This window comes from Pangasianodon hypophthalmus, chromosome 14 (genome assembly GCF_027358585.1).
Source record: "Pangasianodon hypophthalmus isolate fPanHyp1 chromosome 14, fPanHyp1.pri, whole genome shotgun sequence".
Lineage (NCBI taxonomy): Eukaryota > Metazoa > Chordata > Actinopteri > Siluriformes > Pangasiidae > Pangasianodon > Pangasianodon hypophthalmus.
In genome coordinates, this window is record NC_069723.1 from 576,502 (window position 1) to 595,873 (window position 19,372).

The 19,372-nt window shown below is 40.8% G+C and overlaps 1 protein-coding gene across 1 annotated transcript; it reads right to left on the bottom strand.

Annotated features, from left to right (window-relative positions):
• Window positions 1–692: 692 nt before the first annotated feature.
• Window positions 693–5,555, bottom strand: trappc6bl (trafficking protein particle complex subunit 6B, like). Its single transcript, XM_026943306.3, has 7 exons — window positions 5,474–5,555; window positions 4,099–4,212; window positions 3,041–3,108; window positions 2,620–2,737; window positions 2,435–2,524; window positions 2,193–2,286; window positions 693–1,898 (listed from the first exon to the last, which is right to left on the bottom strand). Exons 1-7 carry the CDS (start codon window positions 5,480–5,482, stop codon window positions 1,867–1,869), a joined length of 525 nt encoding a protein of 174 aa, XP_026799107.1. The 5' UTR covers window positions 5,483–5,555; the 3' UTR covers window positions 693–1,866.
• Window positions 5,556–19,372: the final 13,817 nt, after the last annotated feature.

Consider the following 19,372-nt stretch of genomic DNA (forward strand, 5'->3'; position numbering starts at 1 on the left):
TGTACGTTAATGTTAATGTGTAATGTTAAAGCAATGTTAATGTGAATAGCAGGCAGTATATCAAATCTAACTCTGAACTGAAAATTCAGTAAATCTGACACTTGCTGGTTTATGAAAACATGTAGTGTACGCTTCTTATATACTATTATTATTATTATTATCCTACATTATATACACATTATAATTATATAGTGTTTTATATATATATATATATATATTACGTGGGGGTGTGTGAGGATCAGGCTGAATACTCTAGGTGTCCAGGGATGACAGAGGGTTGAGAACCAGCAGCCGTACACCGAGGATTTGGACAATATAAACACAGTTAATACTGTCCAGAGTTAAACAACTGGCAAATGTTCAGTGGCTAAACCACAAACAAGCTGGCATGATCATTCAACAAACTGCTTGTGTCTGTCTTGAGCATCAGATAGCTGAGATAGATAACGGGAGATGGAGACTTTATCACTTCAGCATCAATCAACAGCATGAATGCGCAGGACAGAACAGAGTCTGACCTCATGCCTTTTTATATCATTATTTTATATCAAAACATTAATTTCTCATTAAAGACATACTTGTTAATGATACCCAGAGTGACTACTGTGAATAAAACAAACAAACAAACAAACTTCATGGATTTGTTTGCATTGTATGTCCAGTGGAAAATTAAGAACTGTGATATTCGTGTGTGTCTAAAACTGCTGTTATTTATTTTTTTAACAATAGAAAAAGTCACTTTCACTTATACAAGTTGCATAGATCCAAAGGGGACAGATACAATCCAGAAGAAAAATACATCTAAAACCAACACAGAAACACTTATCAAACAGAAACACTTAAGAAAGATTAATCTAACACAGCAAATGGCAATTACAAGCAGTGAAAAGTTCCGAAATGATACGAAAATAATCCAAACTCTTTAATGGCTTTACAGAGGAGTGACAGCTGGAGCTCTGGCTGAAACACACACTTCACAAAGAGCTCGCACATCGTGCAGCTTGCGTGCCCCAGAACACACTCATTTACACAGGTGCTTCTTGTTTCTTATATCGACAAAAGATTGTAAAAGAAATGAACGTACCTGGAATAATTTAGCATATGATTGAAAACAAATAATCGTCTTTTAAATGTAGCTACACTGTGTTTGCTGAAGGATAAGAAATCCAAAATGTGAGTCATCACAGCGTGCTTACAGACTTTCAGGATTTCTACATCCCTCAATAAAGACGGAATAAATCATGCCACTTGTGTAATTATACATGAAATTCTGATTGTTTAATAAATAATTGCCATAATTTTGTTTAATTTAAACAATGTAAACTCTGAGTGTTAGTAAACTCTGCAGTATTTTGGCTGCACATTTGTTTTTGATAATTTTGTGGAAAAGAGGTAGATAAGACTACATTATAAACGTTATGGTGAGAAGCTGCGTGTTCAGTAAAGACCATCAGGCTGAGGTGGTGAACATCAGTAGAACTTCTGAGCACTTAATAGTACCGATATAACAGTACCTCTTACAGCTGTAGTTTACCACTTCCTGCAGTTCCCGAGTCAGAATATAAACGCAGCACAAACGGCCACTTGCTTTGCGTTTCGTTATTTCCTTCTGCAAAATCAAAGCTCTATATTTGATGAGCAAGCTTCATGTTCACTTTTTCTTACATCAGCTCATCTGATTACCAGCTTTACTGTTCTACCTGCACGCATCTGACTGCATCTGTTTGTGTAAGAAACCTGACTGTAACTTCTGGCTTCTGTCTGTAGGAACACGTGCTGTAAACATCCGGTTCTTCGTAAACATTAAGGATCCGTATTATTACATTCATAGCATTCAGACAGAGCGGACAGGTGTTTTTGTCCGTTTTAACTTTTCTGGATTACAACTTGAAATTTGCCTGAAAGCAAAAAATAAAAATAATACAGTTAAATTCAATTTAAATAGAAGTAAAACTACCAAAATGTAGTAATTTAATTTATAGTAATATAACATATATGTAATTTAAAAAATAAGTGACATAATATACCAAATGTAATACAATTTAATTAAAAAATTGTTATTATAGACATTTTTAATCATTGTTACAGAGAAAACTGCAACTGATAAATTACAAAATAATATTTTGGTATTTAGTTTGAATGATTATATATTTATTAGCCCCAGTTTAACACAAGTACAAGCTGATACTCACATGATGGCATTAACGAAACCTCAGCAGTCACCACGCTCTCCAAGCCCAGGTTAGATAACGCTCCTCTAATTAAACCACATGTGTAGGCCAAATACTAAACACACACACACACACACACACACACACACACACATATATATATATATATATTTAAATCCACCAGTAGGTTTATTGATCATTCTCGTCTTTCCAGCTAAAGACCACAACATTTTGCAGTTTATATGCTACACCTGTAGACTCACTTTAGAGGATTCTTCAAGCTGCTGCTGCTCCTTTCTGCAGGAAACTTGAGTCAACAGAGCAAACTTGTTGTCCTGTAGGACGTACGTTCCCTGTAGACCGACACAAATCACGGTTAGTTTAAACACTTTAAAGAAAGCCACACGTACAGTATGTGTTTACTTCCTCATCCAGTTACACGTCAGACCTGATGGTTCGTCCTCAGGTTGTCAATCTGTTTTCTGAAGATACCGCTCCAGAAGTCTTTACAGAGGAACTTCATAATGTCCAGGTCATCTTTAAAGGTGGGACAATCTTTTGTAAACCTTCAACAGACAGTCAAAGATCATTTCAGAAAAAAATAATGTATTTCTCCAGATACATCATCTGTTGAATATCACACATGCACAGCTGAGCTGAGACAGAAAACAGCACCATCCACCATCATATTATATAATTATAATACAATTTATTTCACATGAACAAGCTCTAATCTAATGGAGAAACAGGAGCTCCATCTTGGCCGAGTCTCATTCTTATGTCATGTCGCCACCTGCTGGACAAAATGTATTTTACTTTGCTAACTTTTTTTAATGGCTACAGAAAATGTGCATGTAAGTGTGTTTTACCTCTCGATTAGACCCTGTCCCACTCTGAAGCCCATTCCCTCCAACACCGACACACACGTTACTCTCTCCTTTAAAAATAATAAACAAATAAAATAAATGTAAGGAAGAAATAACAGGAAACCTGAGCTACACCTTAATTGCTTTATTATACTATTTATAGTATCGTTAAAAAAAAAAGCATGCTGTGTTTTATTGTTTCACAAATGAAATTTACTTTCATTACCACAAGCAACACAAAGTGTTAAATATGTTCCGCTGTATTAATAATGAAGAAAATCTAAACCATGTCGGTTCAGAGTTAGGACTGTGTGTACTCAAATCAGATCTGGAGGCCAAAAGACGCGGCGCAAACTATTTTTCTTTTGTTTTTTCTTTATGTGTTGGATTGTTGTTACATACACATTTCATTTCTGAAGAAATCCTTTAAATCCTTCATTTTGTAGATAAACTATAAAACAGATTTCTTCCTTTCTCCCCACCCACGCTGTAGAAAACTTTTGCACTGAACTAGAAGACCAGAGGTGAGGTATTTCATAATCCGCTTGTTTTGTACCTGTGGCTGGATTCATGAGACTGTCTGATTATTGAAACTTCTCTTGTAGTCTCTCCTGGGTTTTTTTTTTTTTTTTTTTTTTTTTTTTTTTAAATCAGCAGTTTTATAATTATTTTGAATTTGTATTAAATATTTTGTTTAAAAAATACTTAAATACAGTAATATAGGATAAGGTTTCAGGGAGTGGGCTTTGATACACACACTGCTCACTACAACATACTCTTACACCTTAAGTGTTCAGTGAGGTAAACTTCAAGGGCCACAATTTCCTTCAACCCGACATTTTCCACAAAACTCAACCATATCAAGGTGAATTACAAAAAAAATAATAATAAAAACGCTGTATTTGGATGAGTTTTCTACTGTCTCGCTCATCATCTCTGAATTCACAAGAAAAACTGGAGGCAGCTGAATAGAAATGTCACACAGGCTTCCTTCTGATCAGCAGCAGAGAACCGTTTCCAAAGCTCTGGTGCAAATGTTAGAGTTAGCTAACAAACTGTACCTTTTCTACATCTTCCCGAGTCATCTGCTCCGTGTAAATATGAGAGACCATCTCCATGTGAAGAAACTCGAACAGAATGTCGTCTGCCATCATTACTGGACCTCTTCCCAGTTTCTGCAGAAATGGGATTTATTACACAGGCATTAGGGGGGATTTATCCTTGCAAAACTTTCCAGACACTGACTCCTCTAGCAGTGAAACAATGATGATTAGTGGACATATTAGACCAAAAAAAAAAACAAAAAAAACAAAATGTCAGTATTTATCCATAAGTTCAGTTACTTTCTCTTATTACGAACATCAGATGACAAGAAGAGTCACGACCTCCCATCACAACATTTCCAACTGGACACAGCTGGACACACATCCCCTCTAACCACACTACTGTACACATTTAAATAATGTGCCTAAGAGTTTTGTGTAAAATAAATCTGTCCTGACAGGTCTGTGAGATTTTATATATATAAGCTGCACTGCACTGTGTGTTCTGACTCCTTTCTATCAGAGCAGCATTAACTTTTCAGCAGTTTGTGCTACAGCAGCTCTTCTGTGGAATCGGAGCAGACGGGCCTTCACTCCCCACGTGCGTCAGTGAGCCTTGGACGTCCATGACCCTGTCACCGGTTCACCGCTTGTCCTTCCTTCCTTCCTTCTGGTAGGTTCTAACCACTGCACACCGGGAACACCCCACAACACCTGCTGCTTTGGAGAAGCTCTGACCCAGTCATCCAGCCGTCACAGTCTGGCCGTTGTGAAAGTCACTCAGATCCTTACGCTTGCCCATTTTTCCTGCTTCCAACACATCAACTTCGAGAACCAACTGTTCACCTGCTGCCTAATAAATCCCTCACCTTTACAGGAGCCACTGTTAATCAACATTATTCACTTCACCTGTCAAAACTATGAGTCCAAATTCTATAAATCAAATAGAAATTAATCTTTTTTTTTTGCTAGGTAGATTTTATGCAGCTGAAATGACATTTGATCATGCCTTAAAAACATTTCAGTGATATGCACTGAAAGGTGAAACATGCAGAAATATACAACAGGTTTATATACAGTGAGAGTAAAGATGGAGGTGTAGGAAGGTGCTGTACAGAGAGAAACCTGGACATGAACACCTGGATCTCAACACCTGGATCTCAACACCTGGATCTCAACACTGTAACATGGCTAAGCTGCTCCTTCTCCTTCTCTGTTAGCAACTGCTTGTAGTTTAAAAGCAAATCTCAAAGTCCTGAATATTTAAAATTAGCCCAACATTGTTTCAGGGCAAAAGTTAAGGCTATATATATATATATATATATATATATATATATATATATATAAAGAAATACAAAGAGTTTTAAAATGCACGCGTTGTTATTTTACTTACACTGGACATGTAGTAATTAACTAGCTCGCATGCTAGCTTAACAGCATCTATCCAAAACACAACAGCAGGAAACCGCCCCTTCCACTTCGTTGGTTTTTAACGGCGGTTGGAAAACCACTTTTTGTGCATTACTGCCACCTGGTGGTCTGGGGTGAACTCGATCACTTTATCTTCTGACTGCTTCCTTTTGTCTGTATTCTTCATAAAAAGAAAGTAGAGTATTTTGTAAATGTGCAAAAGTTTACTTTCTGGTGTGTCATGACCAAATAAGACTTCCTTCTAGAAGAAATAAATTATTATTTAAGTTCATACATCATAGTATGCTGAATTAAGGCACACTTATTACCCATCATTCCTCACGCCTCACTGCAGGAGTAGTTTACTGTCTTTCCTGCAGCACCTTCACACCATCAGGATGAAGATTTCTCCTTTCCAGTGGCATATAGTTCATTTCCATTAGTGCTTTAAGTTCTGTGAGCAGGTTGCCAGATCTTTTGCAATGTGAAATGTCTGTATATTGTAAAGTGATTGCAAAAAATTAAAAATATGCACCAAAAAAAAGAAAACTATATCTACCTTTTCCTAGGTCTGAACATTTCATGCTAGTTTTAAGTCTTTTGTGATTTAAGTCCTTTTTAAATTTTGCTGAAACCTGGCAACCCTCCCTACAATCTTCCGCAAACTGGCCTTTACAGTAAGAAACCTTTTTTTGTTTGTTTGTTTCATCTTGCAGGATCCACACATATTTTGAAGCTTTTTGGCTAGCTTTCTACTCAAAAAAAATTATTGTTATTGTTTTTGTTATTGTTCTTGTAATCATATTTGTATAAGCCACCTTATCTGCTCAACCTAAATGATTAATTCATATTCAATTATATTTAATTATATCTCTAATATAGCTACATTTTCTTTCCCCACTATCTTCACAGGAAATGATTGACTGGATCAGACTATCTGTTTGAAGCTTTAGACCACAAGATGTTCTTCAAGGAGGTGAAAATACTCGTACCACCAAACTGGACTACAGGAAAGGGCCCTCATCCTTCATTTGGTGATGATCCCTACACAAAGCAAAGGCTGTGGAAGTGAGGCTGAATACGTTCATTTCACCATTCATCATTCATTTTCATTTTTAAAACGTAATTGCATTCATAACTGTGATAAAAGACAACAGGTGTTGACTGATGAGGCTGATTGACATCTCTCTGTTTACTTTCAGGAAGGGTTTTTCAGATGGGGGTATTTGATGAATATAATAAGAAAGAGCCCTTCTATGATTCTGCTCAGATTCTACCAAAAAGGTTTTTATCATCACCTTTCTACACATGATCATAAATTATTGAATGTTAATGGACTTTATACTAATATTTGTCACTCATGTGCTACATTTCCTTTTCACAAGGTGGCCCTGATCTGGATAAAGCAGCTACTGATGGGGAATGAATGAATTTTCTTTTCAGGTGTACTGAAGAGATTTCTAGCCAGTGGTATGAAATTATTAATCAGAGTCTTCGACCTTGCCGGAGTGATGAAGCTGGCAAACCCAAATCCAGCTGCAAATTCTTTCCAGATGCAGTGCAAAAAGAAAGGCTTCAATAATGTACATGCAAAGCGTAGATTCTGTGAGTATAGCAGCTGTTAAAATAGTTTCAAATCAATTTTTAACAAAAGCCCAAATAGTAGTGGAGTTATGAGCACTAATACAAGCAGGAATGTAGTATGTAGTCATCACTTTGATTTGAGCAATTTCTTAAACGTTGAGAGGAATGAATTTTTTTTGCTTGATCCTCTTCTTTTGTCATATGTGCTGTGATTATTTTGTAGGTAAGAGCATTTCGTCAAGAAGAGGAACACAACACTGAAGCCCCCAGTGAGCAGAATGAAAAGTGTTCAAGGAAAGCAGCACGTACAGTAATCTTTCAGGACTCAGTAGACAAAGATTCCCTTCGCAGTCTAAAGCCTCTGACATCCACACCGCCAGCTCCAACATTCAAACTCATACAGAGGGGACGTCGAGTCGTCTGTCTCATCCTTGATCCATTTAAAAATAGCCTCCCAATGCAAAACTCGCTGCTAATATCTGTAGAACGTGCTCACGATGTAGCAGATTTTATCCTTATTTCAAAATAGAATAGGTCGGAAAAATATATCGTTCCCAAAATAATTCCTTCCTACAAAAAAATGAGGCAAACACTGTAACACAGATATTATGATAGTAAATGATCAGAGTAATAGTTCATTCTACTTCAGTAACCATTTTATCCTAGTCGGAGTCAAAATGGCGCTTATCCAGGGAACCCTGGGCACAAGGCAGCAATACGCCCTGATGGGACTCTGAGAACCTCTGAGAACCATTCACACATATTCACAGCAAGGGGCAATCTAGAGTAACCAATCCACCTCGAGGCTTCAGGGTCCCTGGTTCAATCCTGAGCTCAGGTTACTGTCTGTGTAGTGCTTCACATGGTCTCCTTGCATCAGCATGGGTTTCCTCCCATCTCCTAAAAACATTCAGGTAGATGGATTGGCTTCTGTAAATCATGATCATAAGTGTGAATGTGTGTGCATGATGCCCTGAAATGGACCGGTTTCCCATCTGGGGTGTACTCCCACCTCACTTCCCTGATCAGGATAAATCATTTACTGAAGATGAATGAAAGATTTCAACTACCAGCATGTTGGTGGGAGTTTGGAGGACACCCATGTGGGGTACATGTGGAACCCGTGAGGTGTGAGGCAGCAGTACTACCCCTGTGCCACTGAGATGCCTCTAATGGCAGTAAGAGATCTAATAAATAAAATCAAGCCTACAATATATTTTTGTGGTTTTGATCTGTTCAGTAATTTATTATAAGTGAAAATACTTTTCAGTTACTGAGAAAGGGAAGGGTGCGCTTAAAATAGATAACGTGATGATGAAGGAGGATTATCTAGAAATACTAAAACACTTTCTCAAGACATCAGCCAGAAAGTTAAAACACGGTTGCAACTGGCCCTTCCAGCAGGACAATGATCCTAAGCATAACCGTGAAAGGTGTAAAAAAAGAAAGTACACCCTCCTAAAATCCTATATTTTATTTATCAGGGCCTCACCAACTTCTATAAACAAACAAAGAACCTCAACAAAAAGACACAACAGATTTCAATATGTAGTCATATTTTCCCCAAAAGTAAACTGACATTCAGAAACCAGCTGGGCTGAAACTGGGTCATGCAACAGGACAGTGATCCCAGGCACACCATCAAATCAGCATCTGAATGGCTAAAGAAGAAAAAAATCATGGTGTTGGAATGGACAAGTCAAAGTTCAGACCTTAACCCCATTGAGATGCTGTGATGGGATCTTAACAGAGCTGTGCATAAACAAATTCCCTCAAGCATCAATCAACTGAAGCAAAGTTGTAAAGAAGAGTGGGTCAGAATTTCCCCAGAACGATGTGAGAGACTGATAAACTCCTACAGAAAAACTTTACTTCAAGTTATTGTTGCTAAATGTGGTTCTACGTGTTACTGAATTATGGGGTGCACTTATTTTTTTCCTGTTTTGTTTCTGAAACTCTGCAATGCCAGCAGAAATTCTTTAATGATCCAGATTTATTACAATCTAAACAAGATATGTTTACAAGTTTACATTCTATATTACTTTCTGTGGATTTCTGACTCATTCTAAAGGCATATCTTTCTAAATGTGATATAATGGTAATAAAGATGAATAAATGCCCTGCAGGTTGAACCCATAGTCCCTAAAATCAGTTCTGTAAGGGCAGCACCTGTGACCATCTCATTGTCATATGAGCTAGGCGGAAACGGATGCAAATACAATGAGAGTTTATACAGAGTTTTTACAACGTAATCCGAAAACAGGCAACAGTTCAGGCGCTGTGCGAACCACACACAGGCAAATGAGTGCGTGAACCTGAGGCCCTTACATACTGTGAAGTGTGATTATTCTCAGGTGTGTGTGATTAAAAGTCAGGTGACTGTCCATGGTGGCCATACTTGTAGGCCACAGTGTGTTCTGGGAAATCGAGTTCTCTGAGACTGTGGAACATGACTTGACACTAATACATAAAGCTTTTCATCAAATGATAGAAGAGTGCATTTTTGCATGTATATTTTAAAAATTATGCATCCCCATGATGGTCCTGGGGCCCTAAGCGTCTACATATATGGATTATAGCAATAAACGGCCCTGTTTATTTATGAGTAATTGACTATTCTCCTCATATATATATATATATATATATATATATATATATATATATATATATATATAAACAGCTTAAAATAGCTTTAGCTAGTGTAGTGGGATTTGTTTTCAAAAAATGAAGTGAAAGTAAGTGCCACAAGTCTCTTTATTAACACACGTAACCCGAAGCTAGCAGCACGTAGCGAGCTCGAGCTAAACTTTCTCTACCACACAGATGTCAATTTGTAGAAATAATATTTAATTTAAGACAGTATCAGACACCAGCTTTATTACATTACAAAAATCTACTTTATCAGTGTAATATATTTAATAGATAATGCATCCAATATACATTATTACCATCTAGAACTCTAAATAAGGCTCATGTTAGAGTTACATTAATAAATTAATCAATTAGGGTGCATATTTCTTAATTTCATACAAAATGCATTTTGTTTGTTACTCTTTTTATGAAGATAAAGTGCATACTTTTGAGTGTGTAGTAAAACAGTATGCGAGCGCTGGGACACACTAACACACACCTCGTGTAACGCAAGAGAACGTTGTTGCCTGGTTACGCACGCCGTCACCGTAAACAACCTCCTCATCGCATTTCAGCTTCTCTTCATTCATTATTCCTGATATCATTTCTACTGTATCATTGAATTTACCATTCCCTTGATTTATTTTTCCACATTTCATTTACACCGCTCTAACATGCGTCCTTGAATTTGGCGAAGCAAACCATCACAAAACTTTTCCTCCTCCCTCGCACAAGGAATTGTGGGTAATATTAGCTGAAAAAGTGTCCATGGATCCACACTTCAAAAATCTACCAGAAATACTCGACCATCCGCGAACCTCTGGGATCCTCGTTTCAGCAGACTACGATTTGGGACACAATAATTCTAATCTCGGATACTATTCAGGACGGATAGAAGGCGAACTGAGACGCAGCACAAGAATCCCCGAGTGTGTAATAGAGAGACCTCTGTAGTAAAATTCTACCATACAATGCCATCCACCCTCATGTTGGTATTTTGGATATCTCCAAGCCAATGAGTTATCATTTAACATGTTACTAAAACAAAATCTTCATCCTAACAATCTGCTAAATTTAGTAATTTGCTAGCCATCTCCTGCATGCTGCTGTAAGCTGGACGCTCCTCCTCCATATTCAATTTCAATTTCATGTTCAATTGTTTAGCTCAGCATTCGGTGTAGAAATGCAAATGGGTGGGTGTCGCCTAAGTCTTATCCACGCCCATAGCTACTTAGCAAATTGGTGAAATGAAAAGTAAATGTCCAGTAGTCGGCATCAGTGATCATGTCCATGCTGAACATGGAATTGCATTTTTCATTTGATTTTGATTTTGAATTCTCATTTTGTATAGAGGTATGTAGCCTAATGTTATGAAAAATAAAATACAAAGTATGCATTGTACAGGCACTTTCATTTTAATTTTGGCTTTCTATTCTGCGGTTTGTTAAGGAAATAAAAAGCCAGTGTAGTTTGGCTATTCCTTTTCCTTATCATTTTGTTTAGTTCCTGGATTTGATGCCAAAAAAGCAGGAGAAATTGTCAAGTCAAGTCAAGTAGCTTTTATTGTCATTTCAATCGTATACAGCTAGTGCAGTACACAGTGAAACGAAACAACATTCCTCCTGGACCACATAAAACAACACAGAACGAACTAAAGACTAAAGACAGAACTACACAGGACTCCATAAAGTGCATGTGTGCAAACAGAGCAAGACGAGTACAAATTTCCTAAAACAGGACAGTAGGCAGAGTAACAGACAGTGCAGCACTGACTAGAACACAGTTATAGTGTGGATAAAGTGGACAGAGTGCCATATGTAATATAATATAATGTATAATGTAATACAATATAATAGTAAAATACTGTAAATGTAAACAAAACATACTATGACAGTATATATTTACTATGATAAATACAGTGTTAGCAGCAAGAGTGTAGGTGGTCAATGCAGTAATTTGTGTACGGTGTTGAGCAGCATTTTAGGAAAGAAATGTGTAAAAACTGCAAAGGGAGTGGAGTGAGTGGTGTTCAGTTGATCATGAGTGTGTGTGTGTGTGTGTGTGTGTGTGTGTGGGAGGGGAGATGGGGCGGTTGGGGAAAAAAAAAGAAAGAAGCAACAATTTCTTCAACAATTTCTCCTCAAATTCTTTTACTCACTCTAGTTACTTAAAAAAAAAAAATCCAAGACATTCTACACTTTTCTAGTGGGCAACATCCACAGTGACGCAGGAAGTTATGGTACTCATATGACAGTCAACTATGTAAGTAAAAATAAAATAGGATAAAAAATGAAATGCTAAGTAGCAACAAAAGGAAGTAAAGTGGTTGGAGTGCAGGTGATTATAAAGTGACTGTCAGTAGAATATGTGATGGTCCATAAGAAAAAGAATAAATAATAATAAATACAGTACAGAGAAATGTGAAAACTGTTGAGTTATTGCACAGTTAATACGGGGAGGATACAATGCTGATGGCGGTGGGTATGAAGGTCCTTCTGTACCGCCCTTTGCTCTATTGTCTGGATTAGTCTGGAGTGGAAAGTACCCCACATGACTATTTGTTCATGGAGGGTTGAGAAATATTTATCATAATAAGCAGCAGCTTAGCCTGCATCCTGCCTTACAGAACTGATTCCAGGGAACCCAGCTTTCACTTTCAGTTTGTTTATTCCCTGGATTTGATGCCAAAAAAAGCAGAAGAAATTGCAAAGTCAAGTTAGATGGATTTTATTATCATTTCAATCGTATACAGCTAGTGCAGTACACAGTGAAACAAAACAACATTCCTCCTGGACCACATAAAACAACACAGAACGAACTAAACACTACACAGAACTACACAGGACTACATAAAGTGCAAGTGTGCAAACAGAGCAAGACAAGTACAAAAAAATACAAGACAAGTTCATAGTGTGTGTGTGTGTGTGCGTGTGTGGTTTCAGTCCAGTCTCTGAATATTGAGGAGTCTGATGGCTTGGGAGGAGAAACTGTTACACAGTCCAGCTGTGAGGCCCGAATGCTTCGGTACCGTTTGCCAGACTGCAGGATGGTGAAGAGTGTGTGTGAGGGGCGTGTGTGTGAGAGTTGTGTGGGGTCGTCCACAATGCTGGTGGCTTTGCGGATGCAGCGTGAGGTGTAAATGTCTGTGATGGAGGGAAGAGTAACTCCGATGATCTTCTCATCCTATGACTTTCCACCATATTTGACCTTGAACAGGAAACCAATTCATATATGCATTAACCCTTCGTTTGTCAGTCTCCCACTTTTGGTGCTTGCGCCCAGATTTGTGGGTTTCATTATAATTGATCATACAGCAATAATAAAAACACAGATTATCAACTAATTTTGTGTTAATCCTTTTAACTTATTTGTTTCCTAGCCTTTATCACAGTCTTTCTACTTCTTTTTGGAATAAATGGAATATAGACCTTGTTTAGGAAAGATGGTGATATAGGGTCAGACTCACTGTGTAGGTCTGAGTGTGTGTGTGTGTGTGTGTGTGAGACAGAGAGAGAGAGAGAGAGATGGGGAGGTTGGCGGAAAAAAAAGAAAACAGCAACAAGCCTCAAATTCTTTTACTCACTCCAGTTACTTAAAAAAATCCAAGACATTCTACACTTTTCTAGTGGGCAACATCCACAGTGGCACAGGAAGTTACATGAGCTCCACAGTGACGCAAAAAAGTGGTCATGTGACCTCCATATTGTTGCAGAAAGTCAATTGATCTCCACACTGTGGACAGAAACAGCTTAACCTGCTCGATTTACACTGCGCAAAGGGAACAATGCCCACTGACGCTGCTCGATCTGTACTGCTGCTGCATTTGACTAAAACTGGCATCTCCGATTTTGCGACTTTCGACTGGGGAAAAACAAAAAAATCTCCAAATTCCTACTAAATGTCAAATCAACATGGTTGCTTGCAGCATCAACAGTAAACAAAGCAGCACTTTTCACTTGTAGCTATGCTTTATGTACTAGTATATGCTTTAGATAAAGCAAGATACAAACCTATTAGCTTTTTAAATCTGAAACTCTGACTATACCCTTTGCTGAGGAGATATACTATATACACATATCACTCATCATAGTTAGCTGGCTAGAAAAAAAATGAACACGAAGGCACCCATGTTTTTTTCTCCACTTTGTAGCTCGAACCACATGGAGATCAAAATTGTCATAATTCCTTCTTCTGAGTTAAACAGAACACAGATGCATATGTAAAAAGATAGCTACATAGATAGATTGCTTCCTGAGGAAAATTAACAACAAAATTACAAGGACAAAGACAATGCACAGAAAACAGAGATTATGGTACCCATGTGACAGTCATCTATGTAAGTAAAAATAAAATAGGATAAAAAATGAAATGCTAAGTAGCAACAAAAGGAAGTAAAGTGGTTGGAGTGCAGGTGATTATAAAGTGACTGTCAGTAGAATATGTGATGGTCCATAAGAAAAAGAATAAATAATAATAAATACAGTACAGAGAAATGTGAAAACTGTTGAGTTATTGCACAGTTAATACGGGGAGGATACAATGCTGATGGCGGTGGGTATGAAGGTCCTTCTGTACCGCCCTTTGCTCTATTGTGTCTGGATTAGTCTGGAGTGGAAAGTACCCCACATGACTATTTGTTCATGGAGGGTTGAGAAATATTTATCATAATAAGCAGCAGCTTAGCCTGCATCCTGCCTTACAAAACTGATTCCAGGGAACCCAGCTTTCACTTTCAGTTTGTTTATTCCCTGGATTTGATGCCAAAAAAAGCAGAAGAAATTGCAAAGTCAAGTTAGATGGATTTTATTATCATTTCAATCGTATACAGCTAGTGCAGTACACAGTGAAACAAAACAACATTCCTCCTGGACCACGGTGATAAGCAGCAGCTTAGCCCACACCCTGCCTTACAAAACTGATTCCAAGGAACGTCTCCAGGTTACGTATGTAACCATGGTTCCCCGAGGGAACGAGACGCTGCGTCGAAACGCTATGGGAAACGCCTTCAGCGTGACCACGCTCTGAATCACGTGTGTAATCAGTCCAATGGATGGGCGAGACGTCACAGGCGGGGTGACGTAGCGACCAGGAAGCTTAAAAGCACGCGCGGTGGATACAGCAGCAGCTTCAAGAATGAAGCGGGCGCTCGCAGGGATGCCGGAAGTATGGCCCTGAGACGCAGCGTCTTGTTCCCTCGGGGAACCATGGTTACATACGTAACCTGGAGACGTTCCCTGGAATCAGTTTTGTAAGGCAGGGTGTGGGCTAAGCTGCTGCTTATCACCGTGGTTCCTCTTCAGGAACTCGAGCTGCGTCGAAATGCTATGGGAACGAGTATGCCCACGCCACCAAACTTACAAATCCCTGCCTAGTGTAGAAGAGCACAGCTAGGGCGAGAGAACAAAAGAGACCGGAGTGGCTTGCACGTTGAGGCCATAGAACCTGAAGAGAATCAGGGGCACGGACCAACCTGCGACATTGCAGATGTCCTGCATAGGGACACCTGCCAGAAAGGCCTTGGAGGCCGCCACACTTCTAGTGGAGTGAGTCTTGACTCCCAAAGGCGAGGGGAGATCAAAGGACTCATAGGGCAGACAGATGGCATCCACGATCCACCGGCTGAGGGTCTGCTTAGTAGCAGGGAGACCTCGCTTAGGGGGACCATAGCGCACAAACAAATGGTCCGGCTTTCTCCACAGGGCGGCTCTGTGGACGTATGCGTCCAGTGCTCGAACTGGAAGTGTGATGACGATCAGATATCTCCTCTACTCGAAAGGAGGTTTACAGAGAGCCTCCAGCACCACAGCCAGGTCCCACGGAGGGACACGAAATCATACCAGAGGCCTCAGCCTCAGTGCACTGCGGAGGAAACGTGTAACTAGGGGGTGTCTGCCCACAGACTGACCACCGAGGGGGGGCATGGCAGGCTGCAGTGGCCGCCATGTAGACCTTCAAGGTGGAGTGGGTCAACCCTGCGGAGAGTCGGGCCTGCAGGAACTCCAGTACTGTACCAACAGGGCAGATAACTGGGTCGAGCTGGTGGTCTCCGCACCAAAAAGCGAAAAGTTTCCACTTCAAGGCATACAGTTTCCTTGTTGAAGGAGCTCTGGATTGGAGAATGGTCTCAACAACCTCTGTTGAGAGACGGAAGCTACGAGTTGTGCCCCCTCAGAGGCCAACACCCAGAGCTTCCACAACTCCAGGCAGGGGTGGAAACCCGCCTGTGAGAGGAGGTCCCTCCTGACAGGGATCTAGCATGGAGGGCCATCGAGAAGGGAAATCGGGTCCGAGAACCATACTCGGCCCGGCCAGAATGGGGCTACTAACCACAGGCGGACCCCGTCCCGGCACACTCTCTACAGAACTCCCGGGAGCAAAGCAATTGGGGGAAGGGTGTACAGACGAAGCCTCGGCCAAGTCTGTACCATAGTATCCAGTCCGAGAGGAGCTGGATGAATCAGAGAGAACCAGAGGGGACAGTGCAACATCTCCTGAGTTGCAAACAGATTCACCTGAGCCTGGCCAAACACTCTCCATATCTGCCATGTGAGATGGCGGCCACTCCACAGACCGAATGGTCCTGAGCCACCACGGTACATGTACAGCAGGCCAAATGGTATCACGTTGGCCATCAGACCCAGCAGTCTCTGGAACTGCTTTACAGTGAGTGACCGGCCTTCTCTCACTCTCGTGACTTCTGTGAGGATCGACTCAATCCGAGCAGGAGACAGACGTGCCTGCATTGTGGTCGTATCCCCACCACGTCCAGATAAGCGGTTCTCCGTACCGGAGAAAGCACACTTTTCTTGGCGTTTAGTCTTAACCCCAGCTCTTTCATGTGGGCGAGAACAACATCCCGACGCCGAACCCCCACCTGCTCCGATTGAGCTAATATCAACCAATCGTTGATATAATTCAGTATGCGGATGCCCTGGAGTCGCAGAGGAGCCAGAGCAGCATCCACATACTTCGTGAGAGTGCGGGGTGAGAGTTCCAGGCCGAACAGAAGAACCCGATAGCGGTAAGCTTAGCCCCCAAAAGCAAACCTCAGGAACTTCCTGTGTCAGGGAAGGATGGAGATATGGAAAAATTCGTCTTTTAGATCAATCGTGACAAACCAGTCCTCGGACCCAATTTGATCGATTGTGAGCATCCTGAACATCAGTGGCATGACTGAGTGGTTCAAACGACGCAATTCTAAAATGGGACGCAACCCTCCATCCTTCGTTGGAACGATGAAGCACCGGCTGTAGAACTCGGACTCCATGTCGCAAGGAGGGACCACCTCGATGGCCTCCTTCCTCAAGGGAGTGTTTACTTCTTGTTCCATTACCAGAGCCTGCCTTTTTTTTTTTTTTTTTTTTAGGGGAAAGGATGCGGGGTATGAAAGATGCACATTTGCATCTGCTAGCACTCTACTTGTGAGCCCCTGGGCCCCCCTGAGTGAGAAGAACCCCGCAGAAACCGGAGTAATTCGGTAGCCTCTCTCTACAGTATGTAGGACCCATTGAGACACATCTGGCAGAAATTAGAATGTGTGAAACTCCACACTGCCGAGTAGTCTACTAAGGGAATCAGCCTTTCGAGACTGACCTCTGGTGTAATGAGGGTGGCTAGCTCGGTGCCCTGAAGCGGCAGACCAGCAGGGGACGGCCGAACTAGCTGCTCAAGAAGCCTCCGAAGAGGTAGCGATCCTCCCAGTACCGCCACGTTCCCAGGCAGAAACAGAGAGGCGCTCGCAGGAGACCGCTGCGCCCCAAAGAACCATGGGTGGCAGGGTTGGCAGACCGATCTCCTGAGGGCACTGAGGAGAGACGGGCACCGTATGATGAGGTGTACACCGCTCTTCCCCAGAGGGGCCTGCCCTCAGAAGTCCTGGGCTCACCATATAGGTCTGCGTGTGTGTGTGTGTGTGTGTGTGTGTGCTTGAGAGAGAGAGAGAGAGAGAGAGAGAGACCTGTTGAATGGAATTTCTAGGAAAGGAAATCTGATGTTTTATTTGGCTCGGATAAACCTGAAAAAGTAATGTTGAAATGGCCCGCACTATCTACTACTCAACAATATCACACTATCTAGAACTCTGACCATAGTAAGGAGTACAGATTTTAAGCATGCTGCTTACAATCAACGCCATTCTGCTGCTTTTGATGTAAGTCACTCTCACATCTAAGACAATTCAGAAATATGTCAGATATGAGCAGTGGCGTGAGCAGGAATTACTCCTCACAGAGTTGGAGGGTCCATATTGAATGGCATCAGCAACAGAGGATTCAACAATCCCCCAAAATCCTACAGAAAACACTCACTTTGAAGGTGTAATGATGGTTTCTTTCTTGTGACATCTTCAGAATTATTGTGTATGCTATTTCTTCAGTTTTTCAGGGGGACTTTTGGCTCTTTGACTCTAGGCACTTAATAAAAATGACTTTATGTGGAGGTTCTGCCATTAGGGCCCCCTGACTCCTTGGGTCCCTGGGCTTGTGCCTGGTGGGCCCATTCATGCTTGCTCACTAGTATTTATGACTAGGCCCCATACTTGAACTTCTTTCGTGAACAGGATCTTACTCTTTCTCTCTCTCTCTCTCTCTCTCTTATACACTGGCAGTTTTTACACAGGCATGTCTGCTTTATAACTAATATTACATCAGTTACACCAGTAGGCTACGAAGCAGTAGCTTACTAGCCAGATATGACTAAGTTAGTCACAAACATTACTGTTAGCTCACTATTTTACAGTGGCTCATTAGCAATTTATTTAGAAGTAGGTGTATAACTAAAGGACGGCACCTAGCATTAACCACCAAGTTTAGCTTATCAACCATCGAACTAGCATTAATTGGCATTCATTAATTATATGAAATGTCTGTGGTAAGACGTGCTCATACATAGTAATGATGCCTACACGGTCAGAATTGGTTTTGCGCATTGAAATTCTGTTTATGTGTATTTGATCAATGATTCACTGAAGTAGTACTAAATATCATATACAAGATTTGATATTAAGATGACAGAAATGAGCTCTAAGTAGGAATCTGCATCCTCTAACTCACACTGGGCCCCACTCCATGCTTCGGACGGCCCTGTGGGTGCATGGGGTCATCCACAATGCTGGTGGCTTTGCAAATGCAGTGTGTGGTGTAAATGTCTGTGATGGAGGGTAGAGATACTCCGATGATCTCTCAGCTGTCCTGACTGTCTGCTGCAGGGTCTTGCGCTCCGAGACGGTGGAATTTCCAAACCATCCTGAGCAGCTGCATCCCTGCTGCTCTCAATAGTCCCAATATGCGTCATCCTATGACTTTCCAACATATTTAATCTTGAACAGGAAAGTTTAACCAATTCATTCAAAGCCCAGGATAGATGGTGAGATAAGGTCCATATAGGTGTGTGTGTGTGTAAAAGGGAGAGAGAGAGAGACCTGTTACAAGGAATTTTCAGGAAAGGAAATCTGGTACAAAAACACATACAAGAAAAGATAAAAAGGCTTCCTGTTTTTCTTTCATTACTATGGTTGTTCCTCCTCCAGCTGCTCCTCCCATGGTCTCCACCATGGATCAATTGTCCACGTATTTGATTTGGCACAGTTTTTATGCCAGATGCCCTTCCTGTGCAACTCTCCCCAATTCTTATCCTGTTGCAAGCAACTCCAGTGGCTGGTGTTGGTTCC